The 12,782-nt window shown below is 61.6% G+C and overlaps 1 protein-coding gene across 3 annotated transcripts in view; it reads left to right on the forward strand.

The window, feature by feature from the left end:
* The window catches only part of SH3GL1 (SH3 domain containing GRB2 like 1, endophilin A2), a 41,046-nt gene extending 28,527 nt beyond the window's left edge, over nt 1-12,519 (forward strand). Inside the window, exons 2-11 of one of the 3 annotated variants that reach the window (XR_004433563.1) lie at nt 6,016-6,084; nt 6,437-6,509; nt 7,350-7,493; nt 8,648-8,781; nt 8,981-9,139; nt 9,351-9,454; nt 10,092-10,216; nt 10,451-10,507; nt 11,040-11,371; nt 11,798-12,519. Coding sequence is in view for 2 of the 3 variants with exons in the window: in XM_033195715.1 (XP_033051606.1) it covers nt 6,016-6,084; nt 6,437-6,509; nt 7,350-7,493; nt 8,648-8,781; nt 8,981-9,139; nt 9,351-9,454; nt 10,092-10,216; nt 10,451-10,507; nt 11,040-11,236 (1,062 nt within the window). In the remaining variant the exon portion in view is untranslated. Of the gene's footprint in view, nt 1-4,813; nt 5,005-6,015; nt 6,085-6,436; nt 6,510-7,349; nt 7,494-8,647; nt 8,782-8,980; nt 9,140-9,350; nt 9,455-10,091; nt 10,217-10,450; nt 10,508-11,039 lie in introns of all 3 variants that reach the window. The other 2 variants (XM_033195716.1, XM_033195715.1) reach the window with 2 other exon arrangements.
* Nucleotides 12,520-12,782: the final 263 nt, after the last annotated feature.

The following is a 12,782-nucleotide window of genomic DNA, read 5'->3' on the forward strand; positions in this document are numbered from 1 at the left end:
CCGGGACAGAGCCTCCCTCCATCTTCCCTTGGGCTGGGGAGTGGGTTTCTGCCACCTGATTCCTTACTGCCAGGCCATGAGGATCACCTGGCACCCGTGAGGGTCACTTGGCACCTATGGTGCTCCTGTGGCCCCTCCCACTGCTCCTCTGCCTCCTGCTCCCAGCCTGGTCCCTTCGCATGTTCAGGAATGACTACTCCTGCTTTCCACCTGGGGATGCCCTGCAGGCTCCCGGACCAGGAGCCCCTGGCCACAACCCCACCCACGCCTGTGCTTACTGCCATGCGAAAGCTCAGAGCTGCTTGCAGCAGCGCCGCCCCTGTGGATAGGTGAGCTTTCATCGTCAGCACACAAGGGCCTCAGGTCCGGAGAGGCCCCGTGCCACTGGGGCCACTGGAGGTTTCCAGCAAGGACAGACAGACACATCACCAAGCCAGGAGCCTGGGAGCACACATGGAAAAGGGGACATGAAGGCCAGTGGCTTCCTGTGCTGCCGGGCAGCAGGCCGCCTCCAGGCTGTGCGTGTCTGGGACTTTTTGACTCATGGGAAAGAAGCTGTGATGGACCTGAGGAGGTGGCCATGTGTGTTGGGCAATGGCTCCCAGGTGCTGGGCCATCAGGGAAGGGCATTGCAGTTGGAAGGGGATTCAGGGACACACGGATATGATACATCCTTATATCCTTTGCCCCTGCCCTCATCCCACGTCAGGGCTTTTTGTACGCTGCAGGGGTCCTTGTGTCCCTCCCTGGGGCCTCCACCCCAACCCTGCATTCCAGTTGTTCTGCACACAGGTCTGACCAGGATTCTGCTGCTCCTACAGGCCTTACCCTGGCTTCGCCCCATTCCGTGGCCGACCAGGCCTTGAACACGGCTGCAGTGTTAGAACTGCGCCCACTGTGAGGAGGGGCTGAGCCCTCACCTCCTCCACGTCCCCTTCAGCTTCCTCCTCGTGGTGTCGGGCGCCGAGCACAGAGTACCTAGCATGGGGACTGTGAATAGTGGCTCTTGTTCCATATGTCCTGCCTGCCCTGTCCCTGGTCCTGCAGGTGGCTGGGCCTGGACCCCTACTGTGGTCCCCAGCTCCCCAACCCGTGCCCTGTCCTGGGGCTGTTGTCCCCTAGTCCCGTAAATATATGGCCTTAGACAGGCACACAGTGTCACCCCTGTAGTCTTGGCACTTGGGAGGCTGAGGCAGGATTGCTTGAGGCCAAGAGTTTGAGACCAGCCTGGGCAACATAGTGAGACCCCTGCCTCTTTAAAAAAAAAAAAAAAAAAAGATGAGGCTTCTCACAGGTATTCGCTGTGGTTACCAGCTGTGCCCACCTGCCATTTCTCCACCCTGTGTCTGGCACTGGGTGAGGCTCCTGTGGTCTGTGCTCTCACAGATTCTGCTGAGGAAGACTGCAGGGAGGGACACGGAGGTGGCTCTGTGGCACAGCATGGGCACCCCCACAGCACCACCAACGCCGACGGGCAGGTGGACACCAGCCAGAGACGCGCTCCCCAGTCGAGGGAGGACAGGTGACCTCTGCTGTGAACCTAGAAATTACCGAGCGCCCCAGCATGACTGCCAGTGAGACCTGAGGACCCTGGGGCCGACCCCTCCGCGGGCAAATGTGGCGCGTCCCTGCAGACTGGGCCACAGCAGCCCTCCCCTGCCCTCCCCCATGCTGGCCTTCTCCTTTAAAAGAGAAAAAAAACACAACCCTGTTAAATCATCAGAGCAGATTGTCTGCTGGGGCACCAAGCCTGAGACGGGCATTTGTGTTCCGTGCCGTGTGGATCAGGTTTCCCGGCTGAGATGTTTAAATCAGCAGCCAGCTCCACTCGGCAGGATTCGGAATTTTCCTCCTGCTCCTGCCAAGTTGCCACCACAGCTGAGCCTGGCGGGCGCAGGGCAGCAGCCCACACCCCTCTGGGTAAAACCTGGGATTCTCCTGCCTGCGGCAGCCCTGCCCTGGCTCTCAGTCCACAGCATCTTCACAGTTCATTTCTGCGTTTTTCCACCATGTATTCTCTGTTCTTCTGTATGTCACATCCCTTGCTCCTCTCCAAAGAGAGCCAAAGGTTTAAACTCTAATGAATGCCAGGCTTCAAAGGAATAGCCCCTTCTCCCAGGGGCACAGGAGTCCCATGCTCTGGGGCAAAACCCCTTCTTCGTGTCCAGCTCTGTCATTCCCCAGGCGCCTGGCTCACAGGTGACAGTCAGGGTCAGGCAGAAAAGGCATGAGGGCGTGCAGGTGGTGGGTGCAGGTGGGATGCGTGAGCATGGAGCGGGCAGGTCTCCACTGGGCGCCTCTGGGCAGATCTGAAAGACTACGAGCCAGTCTGGCCAAGCCCTGAGGAAGTGTCTGGCAGGCAACAGGGGCTTCCTTCCCAGAAGCCACTGCCAGGCTTGACTGAGCCGGGGCCTCTCCCATGGCGACTTCTCAGCCCGGGTCCTCACCTGGCAGGGTTGGCCAAACCTCACTTCCCCCCGCCCCAGGTGGGGATATGTCACAGCCTCTGTGGGAGGCCAGCATCTGAAGCAGGGGTAGAGTCTTCCCTCTTGGGCCCGGCCTATGTTTGTTCCAGGACTGGTGAGAGGAGGCGCTGGTGTCGCTCTGAGGATGGCAGCCCTTGTGGGGCCTGCGGCTCGTCACTTGGGGTTTGCAGCTGGTACTCTGACCCTGTTAAGGTGGGGCCCTTGGGGCGGTGGGGAGGGGTCCCCCACCCACCCTGCCACCCTGATGCAGGCTCAGTCAGTGGAGGGTGGTCTCTGCAGAGTCTCCCTCGGCAGGACTGGACTGCTGGGCCTCGGTCCTCCCTCCCCACCGGCAGGGTCTCTGATTCGGGGGCATCGGGGCTGGATGCCCCACAACAGGCAGCTCTTGCCTGGTAGATGGCACCAGGGTTAGGAACGCCCACTCCAGACAGCGAGCCCAGAGGCGCTCTCTGCTGAGCCTCCCTGTGGTGCCCGGCTCTGCCACAGACTCTCGGTCCCCTCCATGCTCAGCAGTGCTGGTGTGGAGGCCGCAGTGAGTAGGGCTCCGACGGGCAGGAGCCCACGCTTAGTTTCCGCGCTTGCGGCTGGCGCTGCACTTGGCCTGGCTGCCTTGCTTTTCCCGTGTTTCCTTTGTGGCCACTCATCCCTGTGTCCGTCTGTGCCGGTTTCTAGTTTGTGAGCCTTGGAGAGAAGGGACCTTACAGGGTCGTGTGCCCTGGCCCGTAGGGGAATGTCAGTCACCACAAGGGACTTAGCTGGAGCTGAGCAGAGGGACCTGGGTAGTTAGGACACAGCCTCCTGGGTGTCAGGGGTGCAAGGAGTCGTTCTGGGTCTCAGGAAGGCAGGGTCCTGGATTCCCAGGTGAGATGGGCAGGCGGGTCCAGGGCCAGAGCCAGAGGCCACCAGGTGGGTCTTTGGTGCCATGGCGGGTCCCCAGCCCCTCCCCTCAGAGGCAGGATGTGGTCCCCGCCGGCAGGGCCTCTCCTCCTGCCCTACGTGAGGCAGGGGGCTGGGGAAGGGCCCTGATGAGCAACTCCCGCCAGCCTGCACACCGGGTCCTGCCTGGGCAGGTCATGGGGCCGGGGTGGCCTCGGCCCAGAAGATGTGGTTTTGCGGCCCGCTGGCTTCAGTTCTCCTCCCGGCTTCCCAGAAGAGTCTAGTCTCACATCAGCCACTCATTTTCCTCTCCGGCAGCCGCTGGCTCTGAGCACGCCCTCTCTCGCCACAATCACAAGAAGTGAAACTGTCCCAGGAAATAGAGTGGAACGCCCCAAAAACACCTAGGGAGGGCAGGCTCCTTCCTCCTCCTGCCTTCAGCAGAAATGGAGGGCAGCCCCACTCTCCTCCCCTGCAAGGGCCATTTCCTACCTTTCACCTGTGCCAGAGTCTAGCCCTCCCGTGGTGGCTGTGACGAGGGGGTTTTTAAGAAGCTTCCAAGGTGTTGTGTGGCTGAGTTGAGAGCCACCAACTCACAGGAAAGGGACAGGGGTCAGAGGCGTGGGGCCTGGAGGTCCTGTGTTCACTGAATGCCCGGCGCACATGAAGGCAGGTGGACAGAAAGGGTCCCGATGTGTGGGTGAGGACAGTCCCGTGGGGTGGGGGCTTCCAGAGCCAAGCCCTGGAGGAGGGCCGGGATTTCCTTGGGAAAGGGGCTGCTGTCTTTTTGGGCAGGATGCTAGGACACAAGACCAGCAGTATACTCTGGGCAGGCTACCTTTTGCAGAGCTTGGGGCTGGGGCATTTGCAGTCATGGTGCCCTGGGCTGTGACCTCCAGGCATGGGCTGGAGGGTACAGCAGGTGCCTGGCGTGGGCAGAGCCCCAGGCTCAAGCTTCTCCCGCCCCCGCACTTCCTGCTCTTGGGTCCTGAACTCCTGACTGCCCTGCTGGACACCCCCCAGCCCCACACAGCCAACGCAATGTGGCACCACAGGGACGCTCATGACATCCCTTGGCGACATCTTGTGACAGCTCAGGGCAAGCAAGCACCAACCGGACCTGGAGAGCACCGTGGTTGCCTGGTCCAGGGGCACAGGCCATGGCCCGTGTCAACATTCAGCAGCCCATGGCACACAACACCTCCCTCTCCTGCCCGGGCCGTGTGTGCACATCTTCACACAAGTGATCAGACCCGGGACGTTAAATTTGCTGATAACTTCAGAGATGGCACACCCTGTGACACTTGGCCCCCAGAGGGCAGGTGTGTGTGACCTCAGGTGGCCTCCCTCTGGGAGCCTCCATTTATGGCAGGGCCCAGCAGCCACTCGGCTCTTCATGAAGTGCTGTGTGTTGGGAAGGGCCTCACAGTGACCCTCTCCCTTGGCGCCAGGCACACATGGGATGCCCGGGATGAAGAAAGCAGCGCCTGTGCTCTGACAGTGGTACTGGGGTTCAGGAGCTCCCGCCACGTTCCATGGGACGTATCAGGGCTGTTCTTCGCATCCCAGGCGCTGTCAGAGGGAGTGGTTTGGGAATTCAGTGCCTGCTTCTGCCTTCCCACCACACGAGGAAAGAGATGCTGTAAGTGCCTGTCATTGTCATCGCTTTCTTTTTTTTTTTTTTTTTTGAGACGGAGGTCTCGCTCTGTCACCCAAGCTGGAGTGCACTGGCCAGATCTCAGCTCACTGCAAGCTCTGCCTCCTGGGTTCACGCCATTCTCCTGCCTCAGCCTCCCGAGTAGCTGGGACTACAGGCGCCCGCCACCTCGCCCGGCTAGTTTTTGTATTTTTTAGTAGAGACGGGGTTTCACCGTGTTAGCCAGGATGGTCTCGATCTCCTGACCTTGTGATCCGCCCGCCTCGGCCTCCCAAAGTGCTGGGATTACAGGCTTGAGCCACCGCGCCCGGCCTGTCATCGCTTTCATTGTAGCTGAGAGCCATGAGGACTGAGGTGTGCCAGGCCTGTGTCGACTGCCTTGTGAAACTCAGTGTCCACATGGGGCAGGGGCTGGGCTGTCCCATCCTGCAGACACGGGCACCAGAGCACAGGAGAGTGGTGGCCTCCCTGCCCAGCTGCCTGCACCTCTGCTCGTAACTGTCAGCTCCTGCTGCCTCTCCCAACCAAGCTGGCAGGATTTTTTTTTTTTTTAAGTAGACCCCAAATACTCAAGGATGGGGGCAAATCCCCACATTGCTATCTGTGGGGATGTTTGTGTAGGCGCTTCCGGAAGCAGTGTCTGCTGAGCCACGTGTTCCCAGGCTGAGGTTCTGGACTCCACCGTGGCCAAGATGGGGCCTGCTGTGGCAGGGTCCCCAGTGGGCATGTGAGTGGCAGTGTGAGTGGCAGTCGGGACACACACAGGCGGGCAGGCTACCCCCACCCTCACCCTCCCTGTCCTGCAGGCCCATCCTGCTCCGCAGGCAGTGTGTGGCCCTGGGGTGCCCACGGCAGTGCCCGAGGTGTGTGTCCTGATCACTTGGCCTACTGCCTCTGGCTGTGGATGCGATGTGGCTGGAAGGCGGCCCAGGGCCCCCTGTGCTCTTCTTCCTCCTCCCCCTGGGCTCACCATGTTTCACCTCTTCTGCCCTCTAGCTGGTCAGTGAGAAGGTTGGAGGGGCCGAGGGGACCAAGCTGGACGATGACTTCAAAGAGATGGAGAAGGTGAGGAAGAAACTGCATGCTCTGTGTGGTGGCGGCGCTGCTGGGGCCTGACCTCTGCAGGGCATAGTGGAGGTGGCCAACCGTGACGAGCCTGGGTCTGGACTCATGGGACCCTGCAGGCGTGGAGAGCTGGGGTGGTGTGTGGGCCTCCTCAGCTGGACTTGACGGGCACCAGCTCTCTCCCCTGCCCTAGGCAGGCAGCTGTGGGGACATGGCTGAGCTGAAGACATGGAGAGGGGGTTGGGGGGTCCTGGTATGGGCTCCTACGGCAGGAGGCAGTGCAGCAGTGGGGGCGTTGTGTGCCTTGGGCCCCCAGTGGCTGTGGAGTCTTACATGCTGCTTCTCTCCACAGAAGGTGGATGTCACCAGCAAGGCGGTGACAGAAGTGCTGGCCAGGACCATTGAGTACCTGCAGCCCAACCCAGGTGGGTGCTCCAGCCACTGCCAGGGCCTGCCCCAGGCCCTCTGGCCTCTGTCAGTCAGAGGGAACGTAGGAGATGACAGAACCACCAGGCTCATGGGTGGCAGGCTTCAAGCACAGCTGGATCCAGGGGTGCAGAGACCATCCTTGGCGCCACATGCTGCCTTTCCACCTCAGCCAGCAGCTCAGTCCCTCTGTTGACTTCACTCTTATGCCGACTGGTTCCTCGAGGCCGTCCCAGCCTTAAACCCCTCTTCCAGCCAGCAGTCCTGGCAGGGAGCCTCTCCCCCAGCTCACTTGTGGGACCCATTTGTATTGGCCGCCCCCTCACCCAGTGCCCCTGGGATGGGTCTCCCTGGCCGAGACGGACCTTTCCCCAAGGAAAACCCAAACACTGGCTCCATAGGAGGCCAAGGACAGGGGCAGACGCACACCCAGCAGCGTCCAATCAGGCCCTGCCAGAAGCAGGCAGCAGAAGGGACACGGCTCCTCACCTACCCCGGGAGCCTTGGCCTCACCACCCCCACTGCATATCACTGCTGTGCCTCCTCCCTGGGACCCCCCAGATGAGAGGTATAGCCACGTTCCAAGAGGAACAGCCCTTGGAAGGAGGATGTGTTGCCCCCTGAGGAGCTTGGTCGCCTCTCCACCCGCTGCCAGTTCCTTCGAGGCTAGTAGGGGAGCAGGGAAGGGACCCTCTGAGGATTCCATTGTGCTTTGTGTGGCCTGGACTGTCCACAGGCACGAGAGGCAAAGGTGGGGCAGGGGATGTGGGGACTGCAGCCCGCCGGGGCAGAGGAGTGCAGGCCTCGCAGCCCACACCCACCTGGCCATCCTTTCCCAGCCTCGCGGGCTAAGCTGACCATGCTCAACACGGTGTCCAAGATTCGAGGCCAGGTGAAGAACCCCGGCTACCCACAGTCGGAGGGGCTCCTGGGCGAGTGCATGATCCGCCACGGGAAGGAGCTGGGCGGCGAGTCCAACTTTGGTGAGTGGTGCTCTCTGGAGGCCACGCCTCAACACAGGCAGGGCAGGTGCAGGTCCAGGTCCAGCCCATGGGGCCCCTTCCTGTAGCTCCAGACCTTCCCCAGCTCAAGCCAACTGGTTCCCCAGGGCCTGGAACCCCCCCAGCATCAATCCTTCCACCACCTTCAGCCTGTTAAGGGCAAACCTAGGCCCTTTTAGGAGCGTTGGGGGAGGGGCTGGTTTAACATCCAGTATTGATTGGGATTTTAGGATCCTTTGTTTTGTTCTGAGTTCCAATTTCCAGGCCCTTGGCCTGGAGTGCGGGGGCTGTTATAAGTTGGGATGGGGCTGAGTGCAGTGACTCACGCCTGTAATCCCAACACTCTGGGAGGCCGAGGCAGGTGGATCACCTGAGGTTGGGAATTCGAGACCAGCCTGACCAATATAGAGATAACCCCACCCTGTCTCTACTAAAAAAAACATATATATATAAAAAAGATATAATTAGCTGGGTGTGGTAGCACATGCCTGTAACCCCAGCTACTCAGGAGGCTGAGGCAGGAGAATCACTTGAACCCAGGAGGTGGAGGTTGCAGTAGCCCAGATTGTGCCATTGCACTCCAGCCTGGGCGACAAGAGCTAAACTCCATCTAACAGAAAGAAGAAAAAAAAAAAAAAAAGGCTGGGCGCGGTGGCTCACACCTGTAATCCCAGAACTTTGGGAGGCTGAGGCGGGTGGTTCACGAGGTCAGGAGCTGGAGTTGGAGACCAGCCTGGTCAATATGGTGAAACCTCGTCACTACTAAAAATACAAAAATTAGCCGGGTGTGGTGGCGCACACCTGTAATCCCAGCTACTCAGGAGGCTGAGACAGGAGAATCACTTGAACCTGGGAGGCAGAGGTTTAAGTGAGCAGAGATTGCGCCACTGCACCCCAGCCTGGGCGACAGCGAGACTTCATCTCGAAAAAAGAAGTTGGAAAGGATCCGGGTGTGGTGGTGCACGTCTGTGGCCCCAGCTACTTGGGAGGCTGAGGTGCCAGCATGGCTTGAGCCCAGTTGGAGGCTGCAGTGAGCTGGGACAGCGCCACTGTGTTCCAGCCTGCAAAGCCCTGTTTCAAAAACAAAGGCTGAGGAGTGTCTCGGTCCAGTGGTCTCAGGCCCAGCTTCTCCATAGGCGACGCATTGCTGGATGCCGGTGAATCCATGAAGCGCCTGGCAGAGGTGAAGGACTCCCTGGACATAGAGGTCAAGCAGAACTTCATTGACCCCCTCCAGAACCTGTGTGAGAAAGACCTGAAGGAGATCCAGGTGCTGCTGCGCCAGCCCGGGGCCTATCCCTTCCCCCTGCTGGATGGGGCAGCCCCATTCCTGCCACCCTTGGCACTGCCCTCTGGGTCTCACTCGGGCAGGTGGGATCCCCAGTGGTGCAGGGACAGTGGGTCAGGGCCATGCATGGGGCGGGTCTCCGTCCGCTGCTGGTCTGACCCGTGTCCCCCACGGTCTCCAGCACCACCTGAAGAAGCTGGAGGGCCGCCGCCTGGACTTTGACTACAAGAAGAAGCGGCAGGGCAAGATCCCTGATGAGGAGCTACGCCAGGCACTGGAGAAGTTCGAGGAGTCCAAGGAGGTGGCAGAAACCAGCATGCACAACCTCCTAGAGACCGACGTGAGTAGCTGGGGGTGCCACGTCCTGACAAGCCCCATGCCCTTGGGAGGCCGGAGGCGGCAGTGACCTGGCCTCTGCAGCAGGGGAGGTTGAGGGTGCAGGCCCCAGTCCCCTGTCGGCCCCCTTGCCTCCTGTGGCTTCACCTCGTGAGTCAGGGAAGGCACAGGACAGTGGTGCTGGCAGGAGCCCCTGAGCCCTGTTGTCCCCACAGATCGAGCAGGTGAGTCAGCTCTCGGCCCTGGTGGACGCACAGCTGGACTACCACCGGCAGGCCGTGCAGATCCTGGACGAGCTGGCCGAGAAGCTCAAGCGCAGGTGAGCCTGGGCTGCCATGGGCCTCTGCCAGCACGCGTGGGCAGCACACCTCGCTCTGGGGTGAGCGCATGGCATGGCAGAGCAGCATCCTGGATTCTTCCTGGGGACCGAGTGGAATGGCCTTGGGGGGGCCACAAGGTTGGAGGAGGAGGAGCCGGGGCTGTGAGAACTGAGTCAACACCAAGCCCTGCCCCAGATGCAGGCCCTGGCGACTCCTAACCACGTGCCTGTTCCTTCCCTGGCTGCACTTTCTGCTGCCACAGGAACACCCAGGCTCCCTTCCCTGAACACAGAGGCCAGACCTGCTTTGGGGGCCTAGGCGTGTGTCCAGCACTGGCTGTGGTAGGGAATGGGGGGTGGAGGCGGGGGGATGCGACTGGGGGTGTTGTAGGTAGAGGCCGTGGCAGGACCCATCTGCTTGGCAGTCTCTGAGATGCTCCAAGGCGGGGGTCCAGGCTGGAGGCCCTCTGGGTAGACATCCCAGTCTAGCTGTGTCCCAGGGTCCATGTGTCACGACCCCACTGACAGCCTCTTCCTGCAGTCCCAGGCTACTAGGCAGCAGCATAAATACAAAGGTGGGGGCTGCCTCAGCCGTGACACTCACGGGCTCGGGCCACTCACACCTCTCCCTTCACAGGATGCGGGAAGCTTCCTCACGCCCCAGGCGGGAGTATAAGCCCAAGCCTCGGGAGCCCTTTGACCTCGGAGAGCCTGAGCAGTCCAACGGGGGCTTCCCCTGCACCACAGCCCCCAAGATCGCAGGTAACGGGACATGGAGCCATCTTCTGGAGGCACATGCCAGCGGGTGGGAGTGGCCGAGGGCTGGCCTCGTCCTGGGTCTCTGAGTGCCAGACCCCAGACCCCTGGGTGCAGCTCTCAGCCCTGCTCCCATCTGGACCACCAAGGCAGATGGGAAGGGCTGGTCCCGGTCCTCCGCAGAAGGGGCCCTGCCCGATGGTCTTGAGCCCACAACCTCCTCCTTCTACTTGTGTTTAGCTTCGTCGTCTTTCCGATCTTCCGACAAGCCCATCCGAACCCCTAGCCGGAGCATGCGTGAGTGTTCCCAGGCCCGCCTCGACCTCAGTGCTGCCTTCTCGGCCATTCGGGGAGGGTGTTTCTCCTCCTCCTCTGTCCATCTCCAGCAGGGAGGAGCCAGGCTCGGACAGCAGCGGGGGGGCACAGGCCCCACAGCCTGAGATGCCACGCCTCTGGGTCTCAGCCTCACTGTGTCAATGAGGGATTGCCAAGGGCACTAGCCCAGCTCTAGGCTATGTGGTGGCTGCAAGGGCTGAGGGCATCTGGTCCTTTCTTGTCACCGCAGCAGCACTGGGTGTCCCCAGCACCTCCCAGGAGTAGCTTTGGTGACCACTTACCAAGCTTCTCCCATCCTCCCTCCTGGGTGGCAGTAGAGGCCAGACCCCAGAAGAAATGGCAGGGGCAGGGGGTGGCCCAGGCAGGGCGGAGGGAGGCCTCTGCCCACCCACAGGCTCCAGGTCACAGCAGCTCTGAGACCCCAGACTGGGCGGGGTGAGATGTAGCAGCCCCAGTCCTAGGCGCCATCCCCACGGCCTGTTCCCTCCCCCAGTGCCCCTGGACCAGCCAAGCTGCAAGGCGCTGTACGACTTCGAGCCGGAGAACGACGGGGAGCTGGGCTTCCGGGAGGGCGACGTCATCACACTGACCAACCAGATTGACGAGAACTGGTACGAGGGCATGCTGGACGGCCAGTCGGGCTTCTTCCCACTCAGCTACGTGGAGGTGCTTGTGCCCCTGCCGCAGTGACTCGCCGGCGCCCCCGCCCCACCCCTCCGTCCACACTGGCCGGCACCCTTTGCTGGGTCTCCTGCATTCCACGGAGCCCCTGCTGCCAGGGCAGTGTCTGAGCCTGCTGGCGCCACTTGGGCCCCGGCCCTCAAGGTACTCCCTTAGCAGGGCCCCACACTTGGGTGAGGGGGCTTATCTGGGTGGGTGGGGATGCCTGTTTACACTAGCGCTGACCCCCAACGGTGACGGCTGCCTTCCCCACTCCATGGCGCCGGCCTCCTCCCCGCTCCCCAACTCCTCGCCCAGCTGGCCCAGGCGGGGCAACACTAAGGTGCTCTCAGAAACACTAATGTTCCTCCAGGGCAGACCCACCTCCATCCTGACCCCACGGGGGCCCGGCCCACTGCCTACCCTCGAGTCCCACAGCCTTAACACGATGGGATCGAGCATCCCCGTGGGGTGGCTCAGAGACAGGACCCTGGTTTTAAATCCCCTCCCAGCCTGGTGCTGGCGATGGGCCCTGGCCCTACCCCAGGGCCACTGCACTTCCGCCTCACACATGCACTCCTTCTCCCCAAGGCCAGGGCAGAGGGCCTCACCGCCTCCCCGGCCTGCTGTCAGCTTGCAGCCCAGGGACAGAGGCCAGCTGGGATCTGCCCGAGGACAGAGAACATGGTCTCCTGCAGGGCCCTGCCTCCCAAGCCCCACCCTTACAAAGCCAAGTACCTTTTCAGCTTTTTAACTGCCCCCAGCCAGGCCCATGGAGGCCTGTGTCACTCTGGCACAAGCTGCCATCACCAGCCACCACACACCCCCCAGCACACCTCGCAGGGGACCACAGCCCCAGGCACAGCTGCGCTACCAAGGGCCAAGCACAAAGGCTCCAGTGAGTGAATGTTCCAGTCCCTGGTGGCCAGGCCTCCCCTTGCCAAGCCACTGCCACCCCACCCTGTGGGAAGTGGCCCCGGCCATCTCCTCTAGACCAACACAGGCAGCCCCAGGGTCCCCAGACCCCTGCCCAGATCAGCAGGTCTGTAGCCCCAACATCTGCTTCCTGTTGCCCGATCCAAAATCAATGAAATAGGGGCTCCTCTGGGCCGGGCCACATTCACATTCCCCTCCCCCTGTGGCCCAGTGAAGCCTCTGGACCCCAGGCTCTGCCCCGCACCCCCCTCGTCAGAAGTACATGAGGGGCACAGACACCCAGCAGAGGTGAGCACACAGCCCTGGGCACGGTCCAGGGCAAACTGAAATGTGCCCCTGAATTTTGTAAGCAGAAGTATTAAATGTCTGTTTCTACAGCCCCTTGCGTCATCTTGGTGCAGGGATGGGCCTGCCACCCACCGCCTTCCCGAGGGGCAGGCTCCCCATAGCCACACACACCCCAAGAGGTCCCCCAGCACCCCAGGTGCTCAAGGCAGGTGGGACAGGGCCTGAGGCTTTTGTGCCAGTTCCCAGGTGCAGGGGCTGAGGGGTGCCCTGGAGTTTAATGCCCTGCCCTGGAAGTGAGGAAGCAGGGGTGATGGTACCAGCCTGGGCACCCAGCCACCCTCACCCCAGCCTT

This window comes from Trachypithecus francoisi, unplaced genomic scaffold, assembly GCF_009764315.1.
Source record: "Trachypithecus francoisi isolate TF-2019V2 unplaced genomic scaffold, Tfra_2.0 Lachesis_group5, whole genome shotgun sequence".
Classification (NCBI taxonomy): domain Eukaryota; kingdom Metazoa; phylum Chordata; class Mammalia; order Primates; family Cercopithecidae; genus Trachypithecus; species Trachypithecus francoisi.